Genomic DNA, 26,392 nt, shown 5'->3' with positions numbered 1-26,392 from the left:
CCTTTGTGGGTGGAGGGACCACAGATGCCTTTCCCATCCTCTCCATCTCTTAGGTCAGCCTGGCTCCGGACCACTGGGTTTATTCATCTACTTATGTTTCTTTATAGTTTTCCCTCTCATCTTAGTAATAGTACAAACATCATTGAAGATCTACAGCTGCAACGGGAAACTTCAAAGGCATGGATCGCATCTTTCGACTTCTCGTTCACCGTATGTTTTCAAGAACTGGTAAGGTAACCGGCTGCGAATAGCCCCTCACAAAATACTGCTGATTCTGATACCTAGGCAAATAATTGCAGTTCTGGGGGAACCCAAATTTAGATGAACACTCATTTTTCAAAAGTAATAAATTAGGGAGGGGGAAAATATTTTTCTGGGATATGTCTTGTGGGTTCTTTCTTCACCAGAGCAACAAGGAATAGATTACTATTATTATGGTATTAAGCACTGACGAGGTATAAAGCACTGTTCTAAGTGCTGAGGGGAGATGCAGGTTAATCAGGTCGGACACAGTTTCTGTCCCACGTGGAATTCACAGTCTAAGTAGGAGGGAGAACAGGTACTGAATCCCCATTTTACAATTAAGGAAATGGAGGCCCAGAGAAGTGAGGTGACTTTCCCAAGGTCACAGAGCAGACAAGTGGCAGAGCTGGGATTAGAACCTAGGTCCTCTGATTCCCAGACCTGTGTTCTTTCTACTAGACCATTCTGTTTCCAACGGATCAACACTAAAGAGATAAAAAAGTTTATTCCCAGAAAGGAGAAAAACAGTGGCTACCATTCTGAAGAGCTCCCTGAAGAAAGTTCTCTCAACACAGATTCTTGTCTTCTTAAATTCAGGGTGTCAGCTTGGTCTGCTATATTGAGCAGAGACCTAGAAATCAGGGCCCTTAGACTGTTACCTTTCTCCACTGAGTCTCAGCATGAACATCACACAGGATGCCCTGACAGTGCAGAAAGAAGGTCCAGCCAGCATTACATGGGCAAAGAGGATTCCCGCTACTGTAATCCAGAATAACAACAACAATTATGGTACTTGTTAAGATCTTACTATGTGCCAAGCACTGTTCTAAGTGTTGGGGTAGATATGAGTTCATCAGGTTGGACACAGTCCCTGTCCCACATGGGGTTCACACTCAACCCCATTTTACAGATGATGTAACTGAGGCACAGAGAACATGGTAAACAGTATACTCTCAAAGGCAAAGAAAATCCCAGTCAAAGACACAATCTTTTTTCTGGTCATTGTAGAAAATGATATTTGGGCAAAGACCACAAGAAAATCCAGGAAAAATTAGGTTGTAGAAAGTTTGATTCTTTATCCCCTTTCCTAACTGACTTCACAAAAGGCAGAAAGAAAAGTACGCAAGGTTTCCGAATGTTTCCTCAATGAACCAGGCGGGTTTTTCCTTGGTGGGTTTTTCTTTTCCAGTTTTAATCAAGATCTGAGACATGAGGGTCTCAGAAGGAAGACTGTCAAGCCATTGAGTCCAGACTTGATCTGATGGTTGCTACTTGGTCGCCCCTTGTGTGAGTGATCTTGGAGAGAGGTATCTTGGGTCAGCTCCTAATGGAGAGGACTCCACATCACAAACCTCACCGTCCCCCACGTCAGCATCTCCACAGAGGACCCACGAGAACCTCAGGGAACCAGAAGAGCACTGAAGCCCACGGATGGGGGGGACAGAGACCCCAACTCCCTCCCTCATTGCCGGAGACGGGTGCTCTAGGCGCAGGAATCTCTTGCAGCAACATCTCGCTTCTCTTTCAGAATTCCAGCTGGCACGGCAAGATTTTCCCAGCTAAATCGGAGACACTGTCTCTCCTGGTGTCTCTCCCTGAGGCTGACAAAGACTCCAAATGAACTGAATCAGGCACTAAGACGGGGCAATCCTTCAGCATCCAGAAGGTGCACGTGGGAATCTTCCAGCAGCTGAGGTCCTGGCCCTGCCTTTAATCGAAAAGGACATTAAATCCAGTCACTTCAGGCTGGCTGATGGAATTACCCAGACACTCGCCCTCCCTCCAATCCCTGCCATTCTCCTCAGTATAGAAGACTGCAATAACACCATTAATAACAACACCTGTGGTATTCGTTTGGCGCTTGCTATGTGCCAACCACTGTACTCAGCACTGGCGTACATATAAGATAATCGGGTCAGACACAGTCGCTATCCCGCAGTCTAAGTAGGAGGGAGAAGGGCTACTGAATTCTCATTTGACAGAGGAAACTAAGGCACAGAAAAGTTCAGTGACTTGTCCAAAGTCACCCACCAGTGAGGTGGCGGAGCCAGGATCTGAACCCAAGTGCTCTTCTTCCCAGGTTTTATCCACTGGAAGCTACATGGCCTAGTGGATACGGCATGAGCCTGGGAGTCAGAAGGACCTGGGTTCTAATCCTGGATCCACCACCTGTCTGCTGTGTTACATTGAGCAAGTCACTTCACTTCTCTGTGCCCGTTACCTCATCTGTAAAATGGGGACTAAAACTGTCACAGCCCCACGTGGGACAGGGACTGTGTCCAACTGAATAGTTTGTACCTATCCCAGCGCTTAATACAGTGCCTAGCACATAGCAAGCAAGAAGCAGCGTGGCTTAGTGGAAAGAGCACGGGTTTGGGAGTCAGAGGTTGTGGGTTCTAATCCCGGTTCTGCCGCTTATCAGCTGTGTGACTTTGGGCAAGTCACTTCCCTTCTCTGGGCCTCATTTATCTCATCTGTAAAATGCGGATTAAGACTGTGAGCCCCATGTGGGACAACCTGATTACCTTGTATCTACCCCAGTGCTTAGAACAGTGCTTGGCACAAAGTGCTTAACAAATACATTATAAGGGCTTAATACAGTGCTCTGCACAGTCAGTGCTCAATAAATATGATTGAATGAAGTACGATTGAATATTAAACTAACAAACAAAAAACTAGGCCACACTGCTTCTCGAGATGGAGAGGTTCTCTAGGAACAATAAGGGAGGGGTGTGCTTTAAAGTTCACTCCCCTTGCTTTCAGGCAGGAGGCCAGAGCTTGGCATCTGCTTCAAGTTCTCTGGGAAGTGTTTCCTCCCTCACTTATCCACTCCATCGCACTTGCTCACCTGCCTGAGATCTTCCACTGCCTGGCCAACACAGAGCACTTTTTCCTCCCCTGTGCATCTGCAGCAGCAGCTTTTTTTTTTTTTTAGATGGCACTTGTTAAGCACATACTATATGTCAAGTACTGTTCTAAGCGCTGGGGTAGATACAAGTTAATCAGGTTGGCCACACTCCCTATCCCCCTTGGGGCTCACAGTCTAAGTAGGAGGGAGAACAGGTACTGAATCCCATTTTACGGTTGAGGAAACCGAAGCGCGGAGAAGTTAAGTGACTTGCTGAAGGTCACAGAGCAAGCAACTGGCAGAGCTGGAATTAGAAGCTAGGTCTTCTGACTCCCAGGCCCGTGCTCTTCCCACTAGGCCACGCTGCTTAGTATCCCTAGAAAACATGCGGGTGCCTCGGTGAATGCTGTGAGCTGACTAGAATTTTTCAGCCTTCCAGTCACGGACTTCACACGACGGGCCCGGGCTGTTTGCCGCATGGTCATGAGGCGGAGCCTTTCTGTTGGTGAGGAAAGAGGAATGACCGCAAGAGTGACCAAGTGGAACTGGATTCCCACGTGCCTCTGCTTCCAGCCACCTCTAGCACTGCCAACCCCCTCAGTGGATGTCAGAGGACAAAAAGTGGGCATGCTAGATAAATCTGGGGAAAGAAGCCAGCAGGAGAGAGCCTGGCTTGCGCCCTACGGAGCACATGATAAAGAGAGAGGGCCGTCTGGAAGCGAACGTAGGGTAAAGTCTTCAGAAGCGCCTGGGAAAAGGTGTACGCCTCCCGACCTTTAGGAAGACCTTTCTGACTTAACTTCTCCGGGTCAATGGGGTGTCCGGGAAGTGGTTTCTAGGCCTTACCTGGGTGACCAGGATGTAGCGGATCCCACCCGGGGTCAGCTCTGGACCCATAGCCGATTTCAGTTCTTCTGAGAGGGGGGCAGATCCCACCTGCAAGCCCTGCAGAAACCTGGGGGGAAAAAGCGATCAGAAAGGGTTCACGGTCCCGGTGGCAGCTGCTTCGTAGCAGCGAAGAGGAACGGGGTCAAGGAGGGGAGAGATCTTTTAACAGACTGTAAGCACGTCGTGGGGAAGGAATGTGTCTATTATTTTATATTCTCCTAAGTGCTTAGTACAGTACTCTGTACACAGTAAGCGCTCCAAAAATATGATGGACTTTAAACAACAGCCTGCCGACCCCCAAGGGAAAGTCTCTCGAGGCTGAAGCTCCCATTCTTCTCCATCCCCACTCCAGTGCCACAGACAACCGCAGAGCAAAGAGAAGCAGAAGTGCCCAGCTGTTAAAGTGGGGCCCAACCCTTCACCCCCGTTTTCTGACCACACATGACCTGAGAGTTCCCCAACGGGACTAAAAAGACCGAGGGAATGGTTCTACCAACTCTTTTACATTGTACTCTCCGCAAGCGCTCACTACAGAGCTCTGCACCCAGGAGGCGCTCAGTAAATACCACTGATTGATTTTGGACCTATGAACTTCTTGACGCCTGTCCTTTCCCAACCCTGTCCCTCTAGATGATCCCTGCCCCCTCTCCCGCCCCTGCCGTCGCAATGGAAAGCTGGTGTCCACTCAGGCCAGGGAGGGAAGGCCGGGGCTACGGCCTCAACTCACTGATCTCCATTTGAGACGGGAGGAAAGCTATGCTTCACCACGGCCACGAAGTCATCCACGGTGTTGTCCAGCGTGAAGATCACGGCATTGGGGCCTGCGTCAAATGTGTACGCCACCTGCAACGATGGAGTCGCCCGTCAGGAACCACGGGTGGACCTCGTTCCCGAGAAAGAGGGAGCCATCTTGGGGCCAGTGGCTTCCGTGCCGCCAGTTGGGCTGTCTCTTCTCTGCCCTCCCTCTGGGGGCACCAAGGGCAAAAGCAAATAGGTGGGCAGGGGTGCATTTTTTTTTTTTACCTTCAGACCCCATTTACCACCTTGATTAAGGCGCCTAGTGCTAATTCTGGGCTCCAGAAGTCTGTTCCACTGGCCAGCTGCCGTTGGTAGCCGCCGTGGTCTGAGTTTTCGCTTCCTGCTAGGCCTGTCCACCTCGTGGAAGATCTCAGTTGTGGTTCCTCCGTCCGAGACCTTCTCTACAGACGACATAGGCCTAGCAGGCAGACCTGGGACTAGAACCCAGGTCTCCCCATCCCCAGGACTATGCTCTTTCTACTGGGCCAACAGCAGAGCTGCCATTTTGTAATCCAATCCATTTAAATGTGGCAGCTTGCTCCCTGAGCCCTGATCCCTAAAAGATCCTAGATTTCCCTTTACTGATTGCCCAGAAACCAGGAATGGCACTTTGCCAGATCCCCAAGCATTCTCGGAAGACCCCGATCGGCTCAAATGGAGCAGAGGATTCACTCTGTCTCTGAAAGGCCACAAACGCCCTGATGGCACCTAGCTATCTTCCTACATTGCTGAATGTAGGATGACAGAGTGAACAAGAAGGCTCTAACTGTAAGAAATCCCAGAGGGGAAAAAAGGGATGGGAAGAGGGGGAGGGGGTGGTGCCTTTCCTGTTCTATCGTGGAAAGAGCCCTGGCTTGAGAGTCAGAGGTTGTGGGTTCTAATCCCGCTTCTGCCACTTGTCAGCTGTGTGACTTTGCTCAAGTCACTTAACTTCTCAGGCCTCAGTTCCCTCATCTGTAAAATGGGGATGAAGCCCTGTGAGCCCTACGTGGGACACCCTGATTACCTTGTATCTACCCCAGCGTTTAGAACTGTGCTTTACACAGAGTAAGCGCTTAACAAATGCCATCATTATTATTATTATCATCATCCAGGTCACACCCCTTTACAGCCACTGTGAAAGCTCTGACTGACCACTCACATGGACTCCGGGGACAATACGGCCATCCCAGGACTCAGGGAGAGCTGGAAGCGTCCCCGCTTCCCACCTTACCCTGGTCTTCCCAAAATGAGCGTTGAAGCGGTGGACCAGGCTGATAATGTGCCGGGAGGTATCGTTGAGGTAACAGATGGGAGGGAAAGTGTCTAGGCAGGTGGCATGGAACTGGTTGCTGTCCTTCATGGTCAGTAGGCCGAAGCCCTGGAAGTCCTTCTCTTGGATGCAGCGCCTCATCTCCGCCATCCGACCTGGCACCACCGACTCAGCCCGAAACTGCAAGACGATAAGCCAGCTGAGGGAAGGGGACAGGGACGGGAGAGAGGCGAAGAACCTCCTACTCTAGACTGTATGCTCCTCGTGGGCGGGGAACCTGTCTACCAACTCTGCTGTACTGTACTCTCCCAAGCGCTCAGTAGAGTGCTCTGCACACAGTAAGCTCTCAGTAAACACGACTGAGTGACTGAATGAAGAAACAGGAACAAAACATGGCGTCCTTTGGATGAGCGGGAATGTCAGCTTGCTACAGAGGGTGTCGGGTCCTTCCAAAGGGCCACTTGAGCCTGCTTATCCCTGGCCCAGATGGGGTGCACTTTGTCCCACTAGGATCGATCCCTGGTGTTTGGCTGCCTCCCACTCCTGACCTCACCCCACTCCCACACCCATAGTTACTTTTAGCAGAGGGCTGGTTTCCACACTGGTCTGCATTCCTGCTGTGCTGCCCACAGACTTCTTCTCAGCGCTGACCTGCCAGAGAGGAAAAAAGGTAGACCCAGGGCCCTAACTAAGACACCCTGGGGAGCAGTGGCTTCTATGAAAGGTGAACCCCAAGAGAGTGGGGAGGGGGTGTCAGCACTGCCAGCATGGTCCCGGTGTTCTCTGGGACCCCACTCCCAAGTCCAGCAAAGTTGGGGAACCTCTGCCTCGGTTTCTATGAAGACAATAGAGATTCTGGCTTAGATTGGCCAAGGATCCCTCCTCATCTGACTGCTCTCTCATTGTTCAAATGGTCGCCCTCATTTCTTCTCTGCTGTGTCACCCTGATCTGCTCCCTTCATTCACCCCCACCTCAGTCCGACGGCACTTGTGTACATATCCATAATTTATTTATATTAATGTCTGTCTCCCCCTTTAGACTGTAAGCTCGTCGTGGGCAGGGAACGTGACTACCAACTCTGTTGCACTGTACTCTCCCTATCACTTAGTACAGTGTCCTGCACACAGAAAGTGCTCAATAAATACGACTGACTGATTGCAGGAAGAACCAATTCCCCATGAGCAGATCGAGCCTTCCCTCCCCTTTCGTTCCAGGAATAAGGACCTTGGACTAATTTCAGCCTCCTCCTCCCAAGAGCCTAGGCTTACAAGATACGGGAATGGGAAGAGGATTGTCTGACAATTACTCTCCCCCTCTTCAAAGCCTTGCTGAAGGCACATCTCCTCAAAGAGGCCTTCTCTGACTATGCTCCCCTTTCCTCTTTTCCCGCTCCCTCCTGCATCGCCCTGACTTGTTCCCTTCATTCATCCCCTCCTCCCAGCCCCTCAGTACTTAACGTACACATCTGCAATTTGTCTATTTGTATTAATGTCTGCCTCTCCGTCTAGACCGTAAGCTGTGGTGAGGGAATGTGGCTCTCTCCAGGGTTTATTACAGTGCTGTGCACATGGAAAGCGCTCAATAAATACGACTGAATGAATGAAACCATCGGTTGGGAAGCAGAGCTGGCCTGTTGTGCTGCCTCCCGGCCGCCTCCACCCACACCTCACCTGTCAGCCAGCTCTCCGCTTACCACTAGAATGAGGACTCTCAACTCGGGCCAATGCGTCTCCGGGACAAGCTGCTGGGCGATGCTGTCCTTCCCGTCTGGCCTCTCTCCCATGAGCCACTCGACGAAGCCGCCGTACATGCTCCGGCAGGCGCTGCCCGAGCCCTGCCGTGCCACCTCCGACAGCTCGCCCTCCACCCCGTACAGCCGGGCCAGGGTGTACACTTGGGGGAGAAGTGGCCGTGGTGGGAAGGAATGGGGCCAAACAGGGGCATCAGTGTGGCAACAAGTGACGAGAGAAGGGTGCCCATTCATTCCCCTCCTCCCTTTTCAACAATAATTACGGTACCTGTTGAACGTGTACTATGGGTCAAGCATTGCTCTAAGCGCTGGGGTAGGTACAAGTTATTCAGGTTAGACATGATCCCTATCCCATATGGGGCTCACACTCATAATCCCCATTTTACAGATGAGGGAACTGAGGCACAGAGAAGTGAGTGACTTGCCCAAGGTCGTTCAGCAGAGGAGTGGCGGAGCTGGGAATAGAACCCGGGTCCTTCTGACTCCCAGGCCCGTGCTCTATCCAGTAAGCCACGCTGCTTCCCCATCGCTCCCCACAGGGAAATAAACAAATCCTTTAGAGCGGGACACAGAAAAGCCAAGGGAGAAAGGCTGGAAAATCAGCCTAGATAACAGAGATGGTGAGAATTCCTTTTTTCTTTACGCAGGGCACCTAAGAACAGGCAGCAGGCAGCCTTGCGGTTTCCGGAAACCAGGAGCGGTCTCGGCCAATCGTGGAATATCAGTCCCAAGCAATGAAGTTGGATCTAGACTGTAAGCTTGCTGAGGGCAGGGAAAGCGTCTACCGACTTTACTCTGTCAAGCGCTCTCAGAACAGTGCTTGGCACATAATAAGCGCTTAACAAACATCATCATCATTATTACAGCGCTCTGCACACAGTAATCGCTCACCAAACGGATGGTCCCACCTCCAGCCAAGGAGGCAGATTCAGACGCCCACACACCTCCTGCCCCGGCTCTCCTCTCACATACCTAGGCAGGCGTACCCAGCCGCCGAGGACGCCAAGCCAGCAGCTGTGGGGAAGTTATTGACTGACGCAATGTGCACCTTGTAAGAGAGGCTGAGGGAAGCGGAATCGCCATCTCTTCCACTCCTCCGCTTTCGGGCCAGACGGCGAACTGCACGGGGGAAGGGGGAACGCGGTCAGCATGGGGCCACGTCCAAATGTTTGCAGCAGAAAACCCCACCGTCGGTAGACTGAGAACTCTCGTTCTTAGCATTTCCTACCAGCTCTTACCAGTGCCTTTGCCAACCAGAGACCCAACGTCTGACCAATTCCAAGATGATCAATCCCGTACTCGTTGGGAAGGGAAGTTAGCAGCCCCGTAGAAGTCAACCAAAGTGCCCCAACTGTGATAAAGCGTGACTCTCTTTTCTCCTTGGAAAGAGAGTTGCTTCTCAAATCCCAAAGCATCCGGCAACCAACCCACATTCGGGAAATGAGCAAATCTGAGAAATGGGTCCCTGAGAGTGTTTCACCTTCCTCTCTCCCATCTTAATTATTTCACTGGGATGGGCAGCATCCTCTAAAAAAGCAGAGTAGGGTTTATTCCCAATTTCACCCAAAGGGAGAGGGTGAGGGGAGCTAGGTCTGGGCCTTGTGCCTAGAGGTGCCAGTTTCTGGGCCCTGGCACTCACTCTCCCGCAGGCAGGTCTGCAGGCGTGGGTGCCCCACATCCTCTTCCTTGCCGTTCAACCAGATTCGGTCCTCTTTGAAGTCACGGCTGATGGCCGCTGTTGTGGTCGTTTTTAACTGGAAAAGAAAATTCAGAATTACCTCGCACCCCAGGGAGCATCAGAACGGTCGTTAATTTTCTTAAATAAGCAAGTACATCACTCTTCACAGTGCTAACTCATTTAGCATCAATAACCTCGTATCCTCAAAAGTCCTCAAGAGGCAAAGGAGGTAAAATAACTGATTCAGGACTGCAGAGTGGTAGTGATCCCTGGAGGATACCCAAAAGTCCCAGCCCTTCATCCTGGGTTGCTTCACAAATGCTTCAAGTGACCCTGTGCCTATTTCCTAAGCAGAAATGCAGGCCCCATAAGGCATTCAAAAATGAAAAAAAAAAAAGTAAAAGAAGTTGCGGTTTCCAAAAAAGCCCTTGGAGAGGAGTGCAATAAATAATAAATAAATAAATGGATAGCTAGCAATAAATACCAATAAAAAGCAATTTATTGCTATTGTTCTTGTCTGTCCGTCTCCCCCGATTAGACTGTAAGCCCGTCAAAGGGCAGGGACTGTATCTGTTACCGATTTATACATTCCAAGTACTTAGTACAGTGCTCTGCACATAGTAAGCGCTGAATAAATACTATTGAATGAATGAATGAATGAATGAGTGCTCCTTTTGAGAGCTCTAGGTATAATATAAAGACACATCCCAGCCCGAACATTTACTTGGCCTTTAAAAAAAAAAAAGATGTGTTAAGGGCTATGTGCCAGGCACTGTACTAAACGCAGGAATACACACAAGCTATTCAGATTGGACACACTCCATAACCCACACAGGACTCCCTGCCTTAATCCTCATCCGATGTAGAAACTGAGGCACAAAGAAGTTAAGTAACTTGCCCAAAGTCACACAACAGGCAAGTGTTGGATCCAGTATTAGAACCCAGTTCCTTCTTACTGCAAACCCATGCTCTACCCATTAGGCCCGCTGCTTCTCACATGATGAACAATCTTTCACTTCTATCTACAAGTACCAAAAATGCTTTCACTCGGGAATGATTTCCCAGTTCTGAATTTAGAAGTTCACACAATGAAGTAATTCACGCTGGCTTGTACCAACCTGGTCCTGGTGCAAAGTGACACTGAGTGAGGAATTTATGGGCAAAATCAGCTCTTCATCTCGTTTCCCCCCTGGAAAAAAAAGGTTCAGTCTTAAAAAGCAAAATGGTTAATCAGTACTTTCACACCTGACGGCTTGAAATCAAGCTAGTTACAATTTTAAGAGTCAAATCTCCAAAAAACATTTCAAGGTTAATTGAAAATCAACCACTGAACATTTTCTGGATGCAGGACACTGTACTAAGAGTTTGGGCGGGTACAATATAACAGGGTTGGTAGATCCAGCCCCTGCCCACAGTGAGCTAGAGAATGTACCTTTGGAAGTCTTGCAATTTTCTGGACCCCTTTAAAATTTTCTGGAATCATTTTCTACAACTTTCTAGTTTTTATACTTCTCACCTATCCTGCCTCATTAGCATCTTCACTGTCTAATCCTTTCCCACCCTCCCACTGCCCCAGCAATATTTGGACTCACATTTGGACTATCACAATCTTCTTTTTGTTGGGCCTCTTGCTTCCAACCCATCATTTTTATGGTATTTGTTAAGTGTTTACTCTGTGCCAGACACTGTACTGAGTGCTGGGACAGATGCAAGAGACAAAGTCCAGGTCCCACATGGGGCTCACAGTCATAACCCCCATTTTACAGATGAGGGACCTGAGGCCCAGAGAAATGAAGTGTCTTGCCCAAGATGACACAGCGGATGGGTGGAGTCGGGATTAGAACCCAGGTCCTTCTGACTCCCAGGCCCGTGCTCTATCAAGTAGGCCACGCTACTGTCTCCTCTTTAATCCAACCTAATTGTCATAGTTGAGAAATCATCTTTCTCATCCATAACAGTACCCTTTGCAAAACCCTCAACTGACCAACTGCTCTCCCTCTCCAGACTATACGCCAACTGTAGACAGGGAATGTTTCTTTTTACTGTTATATTGTTCTCTCCCAGGTGTTTCATGCAGTGCTTTGCACACAGTGTTTATTAATAACAATAATAATAATTGTGGCATTTGTTAAGCACTTACTGGGTGCTAGGCACTGTACGAAGAACTGGAGTAGATACAGGTATTAATCGGGTTGGACAGTCCCTGTCCCACATGGGGCTCCCAGTCTCGATCCCCATTTTGCAGATGAGGTAACTGAGGCACAGAGAAGTAAATATAAATGATTAAATTGAAGACTCTCCAACCTGCAGCCATCACTTCCTCATCTTCCCCTCATCCCATCCCGGCTCCATTACCCTAATCAAATGAACCTTCGCCCAGAGCCCCTGTCCAGAACAGAAGCAGCATGGCATATTGAGAGAAACGGGCCTGGGAATCAGAAGGACAGGGGTTCTAAACCCAACTCTGCCACCTGTCTACTGTGTGACCTTGGGCAAGTCACTTCACTTCCCAGGGCCTCGGTTCCCTCATCTGTAAAATGGGGATTGAGAATGTGAGCCCCACAAGGGACAGGAACTGTGTCCATCCCAATTTGCTTGTATCCACCCCAGTGCTTAGTACAGTGCCTGGCAACATAGTAAGCACTTAAATACCATAATTATTAATTTATTATTATTATTCACCCCCCTCCAAGCTCAACTCTGCCAATGCGGCCTCTCCAATTAAGCTTGATGGAGGGGATGGGTCTCCCCATCACCAACATTTTGGAATAAATGAAAATGAAAATAAATCAAAGTCTGGGGCCCACCCTGGGAAATAGGGAATTTGGGAGGGAGGGGGAAGGGGGGCGGTTTATTCATTCATTCAATCGTATTTATTGAGCGCTTACTGTGTGCAGAACACTGTACTAAGCGCTTGGGAAGTACAATTCAGCAACAGAGAAAATCCCTGCCCAATCGGGACCCCTCGGGGATGCCAGCGTAGCTAGAAGCAGCAGCCTAGCTTAGTATCAAGAGGCCGGGCTGGGAAGTCTGAGTTCGTGGGTTCTAATCCCAACTCTGCCACTTGTCAGCCGTGTGACTTTGGGCAAGTCACTTCACTTCTCTGTGCCTCAGTTACCTCATCTATAAATTGGGGATTAAGACTGTGAACCCCATGTGGGACAACCTGATCATCTTGTATTCCCCCCACCCCAGTGCTTAGAACAGTGCTTTGCACATAGTAAGCACTTAACAAATGCCATCATTATTATTCTCTGTGCCTCAGTGATCTCATCTGTAAAATGGGGATGAAGACTGTGAGCCCCACGTGGGACAATCTGATAATGTTGTATCTACCTTAGTGCTTAGAACGGTGCTTGGCACATAGTAAGCACTTAAATACCATCATTACTCTTATTCTTATTATTATAGTAAGGTGTTAACAAATACCATCATTCTTCTTATGATGAGAAGAATCACACTGCCCTCCGGGGGACCCCCGACCTCGGGACCCTCACAATAAGCGCTTAACAAATACCATCATGACTATTATTATTATAGTAAAGCGCTTAACAAATAACATCATTATTCTTATTACTAAAGTAAGCGCTTAACAAATAACATCATTGTATTATAGTGAGCGCTTAAGAAACACCATCATTATTATAGTAAGGACTTAACAAATACCATTATTATTATTATTATTATAGTAAGGACTTAACAAATATCATTATTAGTATTCTTATTATTGTAAGGGCTTAAGAAATACCATCATTCTTCTTATTAGGCCTAGAAAGTCACAGGGCCGCACTGCCCTCCGTGGGACCCCCCGACCCTGGGACCCTCACAGTAAGTGTTTAACAAATACCATCATTACTATTATTATTATAGTAAGCGCTTATCAAATACCATCATCATTATTATTAAAGTAAGCGCTTAACACATACCATTATTATTCTTATTTTTACAGTAAGGGCTCAAGAAATACTATCATTATTCTTCATATGATTAGGCCCAGAAAATCATAGGGCCGTGTTGCTCTCCGGGGGGATCCCCGACTCCGGGACCCTCACAGTAAGCGCTTAACAAATACCATCATTACTATTATTATTATAGTAAGCGCTTATCAAATACCATCATCATTATTATTATAGTAAGCGCTTAACACATACCATCATTATATTATAGTAAGCGCTTAACACATACCATCATTACATTATAGTAAGCGCTTAACAAATACCATCATTATTACTATAGTAAGCGCTTAATAAATACCATTGTTATTATTATAGTAAGAACTTAACAGATACCTTTATTATAGTACGCGCTTAACAAATATCATTATTCTTATTACTACAGTAAGCGCTTAACAAACACCATCATTATTACTATAGTGAGCGCTTAACAAATACCATTATTATTACTATAGTAAGCGCTTAACAAATACCATGATTATTCTGATTATTATAGTAAGGACTTAAGTACCATTATTATCATCACAGTAAGCGCTTAACAAATACCATCGTTATTACTATAGTAAGGACTTGACAAATACAGTATTATAGTAAGCGCTTCACAAATACCATCATTATTCTTATTACTATAGTAAGCGCTTAACCAATATCATCATTATTACTATAGTAAGCGCTTAACAAATACCATTATTATTCTTCTAGTAAGGACTTAATACCATTATTACTATTATAGTAAGCGCTTAACAAATACCATCATTATTCTTATTACTGTAGTAAGCGCTTAACCAATACCATCATTATTACTATAGTAAGCGCTTAACAAATACCATTATTATTCTTCTAGTAAGGACTTAATACCATTATTACTATTATAGTAAGCGCTTAACAAATACCATCATTATTATAGTAAGGGCTTAACAAATACCATTCTTATTATTATAGTAAGGGCTTAACAAATGCCATTCTTATTATTATAGTAAGGGCTTAAGAAATTTATTGTTGCATTGGCCCAAGCGCTTAGTCCAGTGCGCTGCACACATTAAGCGCTCAATAAATAGGACTGCATGAATGAAAGCCCCTCATTCTTCTTATGATTAGGCCCAGAAAGTCAGAGGACCGGACTGACCCCCGAGGGACCCCCCCCCCCCCCATCCCGGGACACTCACAGTATTTGACGACGGCGATGTTGACGGGGGCCGTGCAGGTGACCGGGGCCGGTGGCTGCTCGGAGGCCATGGCCGGCACGCATGCGCAGACGCTGGCCGGCGCCGCCCCATTCATAGGCTCCGGGCGCCCCGCCGCCGCCTCTGCCCCCCTCCTCTCCCCCGCCCACTCTAGCGTCACGCGCTCCAAGGGGATTGGTCCCCGCCGGGCCAGCGGCTCGCGTCCTGACCAATCGGCTGCGCGCCCCGGACCCTCGCCACTCGTTCAGCCAATGGGCTGCGGATCGGACGATGGGCTCGGCGTCGGTTGGAGGGAGGGGCGGACGGGGGCTCGGCTGCGCTCGGCGGGGCTCGGCTCGGGGCTCGGGGCTCGTCTCGGGGCTCGGTTCGGGGCTCGGCTCGGCTCGGGGCTCGGCTCGGCTCGGCTCGGCGGGGTTCGGCTCGGCTCGGCTCGGGCCGGGTGTCGAAGCCAAGCCTCGACCCAAGACTGCAAGAAGGCTCCAAGAACGCCAGCTCTGACAGACCAGTAGTACCCACACATAATAATAATAATGATGATGATGATTCTATAAATAAAACAATCATAATTCTAGTAATAAAACAGTAGTTCCACACAGGATAATAATAATGAAATTCCTGAGGAATCTGGAGAAAGGCTCCAAGAACACCAGCTCCAACAGACGAGAATAATAATAATTATAATTATAATTATAATTATAATTATAATATAAGTAAGACGAACATAATTCTATTAATAAAACACACACAGGATAATAACAATAATGAAATTCTTGGGGAATCTGGAGAAAGGGTCCAAGAATGCCAGCTCCAACAGACCAGTAGTATCCACACATCATCATCATCATCATCATCATCATTCTATATATAAAACGATCGTAATTCTATTAATAAAACAATAAAACAGTAGTATCCACATACAATAATAACAATAATGAAATTCTTGGGAAATACGGAAAAAGGCTCCAAGAACGCCAGCTCTAGCAGACCAGTAGTATCCACACAGAATACTACTGCTATTACTACTACTAATAATAATAATTATAAAAATAAAACAATAATAATTCTATTAATAAAATGCTAAAACAGTAGTATCCACACAGGATAATATAATAATGAAATTCTTGGGGAATCTGGAAAAAGGCTCCAAGAAAGCCAGCTCCAATAAAACAGTAGTATCCACACAGAATAATAATAAAGTTCTTGGGGAATCTGGAAAAAGGCTCCAAGAATGCCAGCTCCAACCAGTAGTATCCACATAGAATGATAATAATAATAATAATAATAAATAATGATGGTATTTGTTAAGTGTTTACTAGTAGAGAGGCAGCATGGCTTTGGAGTTAGAGGTCATGAGTTCGAATCCCAGCTCTGCCACTTGTCAGCTGTGTGACTGTGGGCAAGTCACTTCACTTCTCTGTGCCTCAGTTACCTCATCTGCAAAATAGGGATTAAGACTGTGAGCCCCACGTGGGACAATCAGATTCCCCTATGTCTACCCCAGCGCTTAGAACAGTGCTCTGCACATAGTAAGCGCTTAACAAATACCAACATTATTATTATTATTATTATTATTACTATATGCAAAGCACTTTTCTAAGCACTGAGATAGATACAAGGTAATCAGGTTGTCTCACGTGGGGTTCACAGTCTTAATTCCCATTTTATAGATGAGGGTACTGAGGCACAGAGAAGTGAAGTGACTTGCCCAAAGTCACACAGGTGACAAGTGGCAGAGCTGGGATTAGAACCCATGACCCCTGACTCCCAAAACCGTAATCTTTCCAATGAGCCACGCTGCTTCTCATAATAATAGTGATGGTATTTGTTAAGCGCTTACTACTTTCCAAGAGCTGGGGTAGATGCAAGGTAATCAGGTTGTCCCACATGGGGCTCACAGTCTTCATCCCCATTTTACAGGTGAGGTAACTGAGGCACAGAGATGTTAAGTGACTTGTCCAAAGTCATTCAGCTGATTAGTGGCAGAGGCAGGATAAGAACCCACAACCACTGATTCCCAAGCCCGTGCTCTTCGTGGCTTGGTGGAAAGAGCAGGGGCTGGGGAGTCAGAAGTCACACTTGTCAGCTCTGTGACTTTGGGCAAGTCTCTTCACTTCTCTGTGCACAGTTGCCTCATCTGTAAAATGGGAATTAAGACTGTGAGCCCCACGTGGGACAACCTGATTGCCTTGTATCTACCCCAGTGCTTAACAAATACCATCATCATCATCATTATTATTATTATTATTATTTTTTAAGCGCTTGGGAAAGCACTAGAGATTTAGGAGACACCACCCTTAACCTGAAGGAATCTGGCATGGGAAATACCTTAAAATAAGTTAAAGATAGGGGGAATGAAGGAAAGTGATGAGTATAAGTTACTGTTCAAATAATAGGGGAGATATGATACAAGATATGTTGCCGACTTGTTCATCCCAAGCGCTTAGTACAGTGCTCTGCACATAGTAAGCGCTCAATAAATACTATTGAATGAATGAATGAAAGATATAACCTGATTTGCTGGTAGCCACCCCAGCGCTTACTACTGTACGTGGCATATAGCACTTAACAAATACCATAATTACTATTATTATTGTTACAGTACATACAGAATGGTGTAGGGGATAGAGCATGGGCCTGGAATCAGAAGGACATGGGTTCTAATCCATGGTGATCATGAGGACAGAAGGGCTGAGTGAGAGTTGTAAGGATATGACCTGGGGAGAACAGAAATTAATCTGGGAAAGGCTCCTGGAGGAGATGAGATTTCAAAACAGCACTTCCCATTTTTCCAACCAAGCCCTGTCCTTCCCCACACTTTCCCATTGCTACAAACAATGCTACCATTCTTCTTGTTTCACAAGCTAGTAACCTTAGCACTACCTTCAACTCATCTCTCTCATTCAACCCACACGTCACCCAATCCTGTCGGTTCTACCTTCACAACATCCCTAAAATCTGCCCATTCCTCTCGATTCAAATTGTTACTATGCTGATCTAAGCCCTTATCGTATCCCACCTCAGCCACTGCAGCAGCCTCCTAGACTGTGAGCCCCATGTGGGACCTGATTATCTCATATCTAACCCAGTGTTTAGTACAGTGCTTGGCATATAGAAAGCACTTAACAAATATCACAATTATTAACCTATCTGCCTCCCGTCTCTCCCCCTCCAGTTTACACTTCACTCTGCTGCCAGGATCATTTTTCTAAAACATTTAGTCCACATTTCCTCACTCCTCAAAAACCTTCAACAGCTGCCCATCCATCTTTGCATCAGACAGAAACTTCTTACTTTTGTCTTTAAGACACTCAATCAACTAGCCCCCTTCTACCTTACCTTGCTAACCTTTTACTTCAACCCAGCCCAAATTTCACTTCTCTAACTCCAAACTACTCACAGTACCTGGATCTCATCTATCTTGTCACCCACCCCTTGCCCGCTTCCTCCCTCTGGCCTGGAACTCCTTCCCCTTTCATATCCAACAGACCAACATTCTCCCCATCTTCAAAGTCCTACTAAAATAATATCTCCAAGAGGCCTTCCCTGACTAAGCCCTCATTTCCCCATCCTATTTGCCGTCTCCTCTGCGTGACCTATGCACTTAGGTTTGTACTCCTTAAGCATTTTGATAATGACCCCTCTCCCAGCCCCCCAGCTTTGATGTACATATCCATATTCTCTGCCAATCCCCTTACCTGTGATTTATTGTAATGATGATGATGGTATCTGTTAAGCTCTTACTCTGTGCCAGTCACTGTTCTAAGCGCTGGGGTAGATACAACGTAATCAGGTTGTCTCACTTGGGTCTCACAGTCTTCATCCCCATTTTACAGATGAGGTAACTGAGGCACAGAGAAGTTTATCGACTTGCCCAAGGTCACACAGCAGACGAGTGACGGAACCGGGATTAGAACCCACGACCTCTGACTCTCAAGCCCATGCTCTTTCCTTGTTGGCCGGGATAGTGTCTGCCTATTCTACTTTTCTAAGGGCTTAGTACAGTGCCCAACACGTAGTAATCACTCAATAGATTCCAATCAATAAATGAATTGATTGATTCAGTCAATCAGTTGATTGACTGAAGATGGTGAGAGGTGTGATCGGGCGGATTTTAAAGGGAAAAGCGTTCTAGGGAGAGGGTCAGGCATCCTGCCAGAAGTCAAAGTTGGGAGAGGCGAGTTTAAAGCACAGTGAGTAGGTTAACTTGAGAGGAATAAAGAGTGTGAGCTGGGGTGTAGTGAGAGAAATGAATGATTAAGTAGAAGGGAGAGAGAGCTGATGGTTTTAAAGCCGATCATCTTTCTGGGTCTGATTTGGTGGCTGGAAGGTGCCAGTCCCCAGTTGTTTTTTATTAGGTACCAGCATGCTTTTACTGGGAGGAAGGTCAGGGAAACTTTAGTGAGTCATGTGGCAGAACTCCAGTTGACCATCCCCCTGAATGAACGACAAGAGGTGCTGTATTTTTCAAATTTTAGTCGTTACTAAAAAACTCATTGGAAAGCTTGACAGATACTCACATTTGTTTTTCTTCTGGATAGTCAAAACAAAGAGAGGATTCCAGATAAGTGCCTTGCTCTCTTTCCACTCTTAGAGGGTGAGATGCTTGTGGAGCCAGGAATGCGCCGGTTCCGATTATCTTGTGTCTATCCCAGCTCTTAGAGTGGAGTTTTGGCCCATAGCAACGCCTTAGTGAATACCATAACCAACCGACCATCCAGGAACTGTAGGGTTGTTTCTAGATGCTGCGTTGCTCATCGAGACCTGTATAAACAAACCGAAATACAGCATCAGACGATTTATTTTAGAAAAAAAAATCACTTGATCCATACAAACACATGAGGGAAGGGTTGAAATGCAGGTCACTTGTGGAGACTGACGACTTAAACAATATAGTGGTGATGACGCAAGCTCTGGAAGGCTGCAGTTAATAAAAACAAAGAACTTGTTTTGCACTCGGTGTGGGCAGATCAATCCGTCGTACTTATTGAGTGCCTGCCATGTGCGGGGCACTGTACTAAGCGCTTGGGAGAGTATACCACAACAATATAACAGACACATTCTCCATCCACAGCGAGCTTACAGTCTTTTCTGCTTAGAGTAGTTTGTGGATTGCTCATCTCAATTTGGGCAGTAGGGCAGTGCATGAAAACTGGCAGTTCTGCCCTGCATCAGGCCGTCTGTCCCATTCCTGCTTTCAACCCTCTCACCCTCCCATCTCCCAAAATTGGGGGCCTCCTGGGCTGCTGGGCTTCAGACAAGCATGATGGCTCAATTCCAGCAATCAACCATGCCTCCTAAGTGCTAACCACCATAGTGATCACTTGGGAGAAAATGTTAGAAGTAAGACACACATTTCCTACCCGCAAGAAGTTTATAATCCAACAGGGGAGCCAGGCAGACAAAATAATTTACATATAGTGAGAGCAGGAGGAAGAACAAAGATACGCCTGGAAGGAAATTTAAATATGTCAGGATGAAGTAGTGGCCACCATGAAGTGTGGAAAGAAACATTCGTGGGTAGATTAGAGTCTAGAACCCTCTGTGATAGGAAGTAACTCCACAGATAACATGCACATGCGTTCCTGTCTCTTTTCCACCCCTCCGCCATCCTCTCTACCTAATGAGGTCAAGCTCTGAGTAATATCTGTGGTATTTGTCAAGCACTTACTACGTGCCAAGTACTGAACTAAGCTCTGGGGTAGATACCAGGTAATCGGGTCGGACACAGTCCGACGTAGTTCCTGACCTACCCGACACAGTAAGCGCTCAATAAATACGATTGAATGAATGAATACCCAGAGGCACCAGGGTTGAGCGGCCCTGAGCCTGTCCACGTTTTGTGGCCAGAAGGGCGAGACTGAAGAAGCAGTGCTCCCTCTTTGCAAGGTTTCTGGTCCTTAGCCTCCCCCTTCCGGACCCTGGCCCCTTCACATGGAATGTCGGTTTTCCCAGGTCCACCAAAGTGCTACCCTCTAACCTCAAAAAGACATAAGACAGCAAGGCTGGAAGTGATAAATTTGGATTTGAAACTAGATCTAAAACTTGGGAGCCATAGGCCAAGGGGAATCGTAGACTCTGCTAAGCCCTAGATCCCCAGAACCGAAAGTTACCTGGGATAGCTGGTCCTAATAACTGTGGTATTTGCTAAGCATCATGCTAAACACTAGGGTAGATACAGAATCATCAAGTCAAACACAGTTTCTGTCTCACACAGAGCTCACAATCTAAATAGGAGGGAGAGCAGAGGTTGTTGAATTGTCCATTCCAAGCGCTTAGTACAGTGCTCTGCATACAGTAGGTGCTCAATAAATACGATTGAATGAATGAATGAATGAATATTTTGCAGATGAGAAGACTGAGGCACAGAGAACTTAAATGACTTGACCGAGGTCCACAGCAGGCAAGTGGTAGAACCAAGATTCGAACCCAGGACCTCTGACTTCCAGGCCCGCGCTTCTAACGCTAGCCCACATCTTCCCACTAAAAAAAATGTGCTTCTCCGTCATGGAAGGAGCTAAACAGAGATGGATACATTCTTTTTCAATACCTTTTCTCCCTCCTACCTAGATTCCGAGCCCCATTTTGGACCTAGTTATCTTATATCCACCCCAGGACTTGGTACAGTGCTTGGCACGTAGTAAGTGCTTAATGAATACTACAATTTTTAATATTATTTCTGAGAGGTGTCAGTAGCCAGATGGCAAATCCCAGTCTATCCCCACTCCACTCAGAAGCAGGGTGGCTTAAGTGGAAAGATCACGAGCTTGGGAGTCAGTGGTCATGGATTCCAATCCCGGCTCCGCCACTCCTCTGCTGTACGACCTTGGGCAAGTCACTCACTTCTCTGTGCCTCAGTTCCCTCGTCTGTAAAATGGGGATGAAGACTGTGAGCCCTACGTGGGACAACCTAAATCCCCTGTATCTACCCCAGCGCTTAGAACAGTACTTGATACATAGAAAGCACTTAACAAATACCAACATTATTATTATTTCTCCAGATTTCCCGCTTTGAGATCAGGACAGTTTGTGTACCAAATTACCCAGCAGATGGAGCCAAGGACCTTCTCCCTCCAAAAATCTTTTTAGTCCCTGGCCCACAAACTTGGTCTCCGAGCTCCAAGCTCCCCCTGCAGCTTGGTCAGCAACTACCAACTATCCCGAGATGTCAACGACTTATTTTCTTTTGTTTTAACTTAGTTTCCAAAGGAACTCTAGGTCATATACTCAGCAGTGAGATTTTTTTTTCTTTTTTTTCTGGCATTTGTTAAGCACTTACTATGTGCCAGGCACTGTATTAAACGCTGGGGTAGATACAAGCTGATCAGGTGGAACCGAGTCCCTGTCTCACAAGGGGTTAACAGTCTTAATCCCCATTTTACAGATGAGGGAACTGAGATTCAGAGAAGCTAAGTGGGCTTGCCCAAGGTCACATAGCAGTTGGAGTTCCGATTCTGAATTAGAATTAGAACTCTGACTCCCTGCCCTTTGCTCTTCCCACAAGTCTAGGCTGCTTCTTAGACTTCTTCAGCAAACAGGTTACTTTTTTAGAATTTAGGCTTTGCCATCTATTGGAATCGGTTTCCAGTTTATAATTCTTCGTGCCATTTCCCTTCTTAGATGGGTGAAACTAGACCTAAAACTTGGGGGCCACAGGCCAAGGGGAATCACAGGCTCTTCTAAGACCTAGATCACCAGAATCGAAGGTTACCTGGGATAGTTGGTACTAATAACTGCGGTATTTGCTAGGCATCATACTAAGCACTAGGGTAAATACAAAGCAGCTCTCAGAGAAGTATTCATTCCAGAGCACCAAGACTGTCTGTAGGAAGGACAACTATTCACTGTTTGTGGGTTTTCCTCAGCTCTACAATCAACTTAGTGGCCAGTTCAGCTTTTCGTTCCTTTCTACCTTTGAATTCCCCCTAGGCAGCTCCTAGATTCTCAACAGTTTCCCATCCTTGGCCTCCCCCCGAGCCTGGGAGAAGGGAGCAGGATGCCGACAGAGAGGAAAAGGGTAGCTAGCCAATGGTTTGCCTGGACACCATTCTCTGTCCTGAATAGAATCCCAGGGTTCTTCAACTCCCTATTTCTAAAGGGAGAAAGGTGTAGAACAGTTCCACTTAGGCCAAGACCCCAAAACAGATGACTATTGCCATGGAGACATTTCCTTCTCCACTCTCTGCCATCCTTTTCCTTCACGGTTCCTTCTCTTGCCTTAGAAGCCCCTCTACCTTTAGCAAGGAAAGAGTTACTGGGAGGGGGGAGGGCATTCCAGGTTAGGGGGAGGATGTGGAAAAAGGGTCGGCCACGAGAGAGATGAGATCGGGGCTCAGTGAGTAAGCTGGAGCTAAAGGAATGGAGTGTGCAGACTGGGCTGCGGGAGGGGGCGAGTGATTGAGAACTTTAAAGCCAATGACAAGGAGTTCCTGTTTTGATGCAGAAGTAGATGGGTAGCCGCTGGAGGTTTTTGAAGAGTGGGGAGACATGAACTAAATGCTTTTATTAATAAATGATTCATGCAGCAGAGTGAAGTATAATTTGGAGTGGGTAGAGTCAGGAGGCCCGGAGGCCAGCGAGGAGGCAGATGCAGTAATCGAGGCAGGATAGGATAAGTACTTGGATCAGCAAGGTAGAAATTTGGATGGAGAGGAAAAGGTGATTTTAGCAATTTCGTGAAGGGAGAACCAACAGGATTTGGTGACAGACTGAATATGTGGGTGGAATGAAAGAGATGAGTCCCCCCGATTATGTCTCACCTGATTAGACTGTAAGCCCGTCAAACGGCAGGGACTGTCTCTAACTGTTGCCGACTTGTTCATTCCAAGCACTTAGTACAGTGCTCTGCACATAGTAAGCGCTCAATAAATACCATTGAATGAATGAATGAGTCAAGGTCAACATCATGGTTACGGGCTTGTGAAGTAGGGAGGATAGCGGTGTTGTCTACAGTGATGTGAAAGACACAGGGAGGACAAGGTTTTGGGGGGAAGATAGGAGTTGAGATTTGAGTAGATACAAGATAATCAGGTTGGTCACAATCCATGTACCACCTGGTGCTCACTGTCTTTATTCCAATTTTACAGATGAGGTAACTGAAGCACAGAGATGTTAAACAACTTGCCCAAAGCCACACAGCAGACAAGTGGTAGAGCTGGGATTAGAAACCAGGTCCTCTGACTCTCAGACCCTTGCTCTTTCCAATAAGCCACACTGATTCTAACTCTTTATAACTTATAACTTTAACTTATAATGTATAACTCCTTCTTCCTTAGGCCTAGACCCCAGCTACTGCTTCCTTCCTAAACCAGGGTAGGTTAAAAAGTTTTAGTCAAAGCGACAGTTCCAAAGCTTTCAAATCTTGTGCTTTTTGGAGGTAAACTCTGAGGACTGAAAATTTGATGAAGTGAGGAGTAGTGTGACCTAGTGGAAAGAGCGTGGACCTGGGAGTCAGAGGACCTGGCCTCTATCCTCAGCTCTGCCATTTCCCTGCTGTGTGATCTTGGGCAAGTCACTTATCTTCTCAGCACCTCAGTTCCCTCATCTGTAAAATGAAGGTTCAGTGCCTGTTCTCCCTCCTATTTAAACTAGGTGCGCCGTGTGGGACAGGGACTGTATCTGACTTGATTATCTGGTACCTACTCCAGGACTGAGCACATTGTAAATCTTAACAAATGCTATTATCATTAATATAATAATAACTATAATAATACATTCTTGCTTAATTTAAAAGAGAACCTGTTTTTGTTCCATTACCCTCTGACTGGTTCATCTCTAAACCAGCCCCAGTGGAATCTGTTGTTGGGCAGGGATTGTCTCTATCTGTCGCCGAATTGTACATTCCAAGTGCTTAGTACAATGCTCTGCACATAGTAAGTACTCAATAAATATGATCAAATGAATGAATGGATGGAATAAGACTTTATTTGATCTGCCCAGAGGCAGAGTTTTGGTAGATCAAAAGGCTGAGAGGCTGGGGTGTTGGGGTTACATATCTATTTCATTTCATCCTTTGAGTGAGGTATTTCAAGCCAGAGGACCAAACGGTACGAAACCCTGCTGTCCTCAAATCGTTTGAATCCACTGTCTAAAATTTGCCTCCTCTTCCTTTTTGTGGTAAGAGGAAAGAGGGTAGTATATTTCCCAATGACAAGAAGCAAGAAAGATCCCAACCCTATGGCAGTGAAAGCCATTAAGATGCAGTGAGCTTCTTCTGAGAAGACGCCCGTTTCCTAATTCTATCCTGGCCAGGCTTGCATTAACGCAGAGGGTGAGTTTTTATTAGGCTCTTAAAATGGCTATAACAGCTTTCTGCAGCTCTCTGAAGTTTCCCCCTCAAGCTACTATAAAATGTGGAGACCACTAAGTTACTCCACCTCATATCTCTGCCCTATGTATTTATATCCCCTGCCTTAGGGGTCATGATGCTTACAGACCATGATGCCTTCCTCAGTTGCTTTCCAGGGAACAATACTTGGAAAAATGTCCACTTCAGTCCCTCCTAATCAAGGAATCCAGGGAACCTGTGGGTCTGAACTTCTTATATATATATATATATATATATATATATAAAGTATATATATTCTATATATATTTTTTATATATTATATATATAGTATAGTGTATATATATACACACTATACTATACTATACAAATACCATTTAAAAATATATATATATTTTTTTTAATGGTATTTGTTAAGCACTTACTTGTGCCAGGTACTGAATTAAGCTCTGGGGTAGATACAAGCTTATCAGGTTGGACACAATCCCCGTCCCACATGGGGCTCACAGTCATTCATTCATTCAATCATATTTATTGAGCACTTACTGTGTGCAGAGCACTGTACTAAGCTCTTGGAAAGTACAATTCAGCAACAAATAGAGACAATCCCTGCCCACAACAGGCTCACAGTCTTAACCCCTATTTTACAGACGAGGTAACTGACGCACAGAGAAGCGAAGTGACTTGACCAAGGTCACATAGCAGACAAGTGGCAGAGCCGGGATTAGAACTTTAGAACCCAGGTCCTTCTGACTCTATCTACTAGCCCAGGCTGCTTTTCATCCTTACTTCCTCCACAGTCCCAGGTTGTCACAGCTCTGATGGTCTCCACCTCACCTGCCTTCGCCTCTTGCCTATGCATATTGCAGCTTCCAGATATCAGGTCTACATGTATGATGGATAGTCAATTGCAGACTCTCTGGTTATTTTCTACCCAAACATTTGCCCTAGGATTCTGGGAACATGAAAATTTACTTATATTAATTTCTCTCTCTCCCTATAGACTGTAAACTTGTTGTGGGCAGGGCATGTATTTGCCAACTCTGTTGCCTTGTACTCTCCCAAGCACTTAGTATGGTGCTACACACATTGTAAGCACTCAAAAAATACCACTGATGATGATGGTGTTGAAAAATGCCATTTTTCAGCCCCAGTCAGATTAGAGCCAGATCACCCCTCTACTATTCCCATTCCCCCCACCCACACACTGATAAAGAGGGCATAATTTTAAATGGAATCCAAACCCTGAGCAGGCTGTCAACACAGATAATCTGTAGTTGCTCGTGTCACCTGCTTGTGGAGCTGTGTTTGGTATAGATGAGGCCAGAGGGGCATTCAAGCAAGCTCGGCTCCAAATGCGTTGGTCTAGCTTGAGTCTAATCTCGTCTAATTTTCTGCCTGGTCCATGCAACTCCTTAATGGAATCACTGACATTTCTTTATTCATTTGGAGAGTCAGTCACATCACAGCTTCAAGATTCTTCTATACAGAGCAGTCCCTAACTTAATCCTTGTC

The 26,392-nt window shown here is 46.3% G+C and overlaps 1 protein-coding gene across 1 annotated transcript; it reads right to left on the bottom strand.

The window, feature by feature from the left end:
• Nucleotides 1-722: 722 nt before the first annotated feature.
• On the bottom strand, nucleotides 723-14,679 carry MVD (mevalonate diphosphate decarboxylase). Its single transcript, XM_029075336.2, has 10 exons — nucleotides 14,578-14,679; nucleotides 10,577-10,647; nucleotides 9,420-9,534; nucleotides 8,753-8,899; nucleotides 7,724-7,923; nucleotides 6,606-6,680; nucleotides 5,991-6,209; nucleotides 4,707-4,822; nucleotides 3,938-4,046; nucleotides 723-1,951 (listed from the first exon to the last, which is right to left on the bottom strand). The coding sequence occupies exons 1-10, from the start codon at nucleotides 14,645-14,647 to the stop codon at nucleotides 1,871-1,873; spliced, it is 1,203 nt and encodes a 400-aa protein (XP_028931169.1). The 5' UTR covers nucleotides 14,648-14,679; the 3' UTR covers nucleotides 723-1,870.
• Between the last annotated feature and the right edge of the window lie 11,713 nt (nucleotides 14,680-26,392).

Source organism: Ornithorhynchus anatinus, chromosome 11, assembly GCF_004115215.2.
Source record: "Ornithorhynchus anatinus isolate Pmale09 chromosome 11, mOrnAna1.pri.v4, whole genome shotgun sequence".
Lineage (NCBI taxonomy): Eukaryota > Metazoa > Chordata > Mammalia > Monotremata > Ornithorhynchidae > Ornithorhynchus > Ornithorhynchus anatinus.
This window is presented reverse-complemented; position numbering and strand designations above follow the sequence as displayed.

Bases quoted from the DNA above. Each gene is read 5' to 3' on its own strand.
- MVD (XM_029075336.2), bottom strand. From the start codon at position 14,647: ATGGCCTCCGAGCAGCCACCGGCCCCGGTCACCTGCACGGCCCCCGTC. The intron at 4,823-5,990 runs GTAAGGTGGGAA...CCATCGTTGCAG, and splicing joins CTCATTTTGGGAAGACCAGG to GTGGCGTACACATTTGACGC. The intron at 4,047-4,706 runs GTGAGTTGAGGC...TTTTCCCCCCAG, and splicing joins CCCGTCTCAAATGGAGATCA to GTTTCTGCAGGGCTTGCAGG.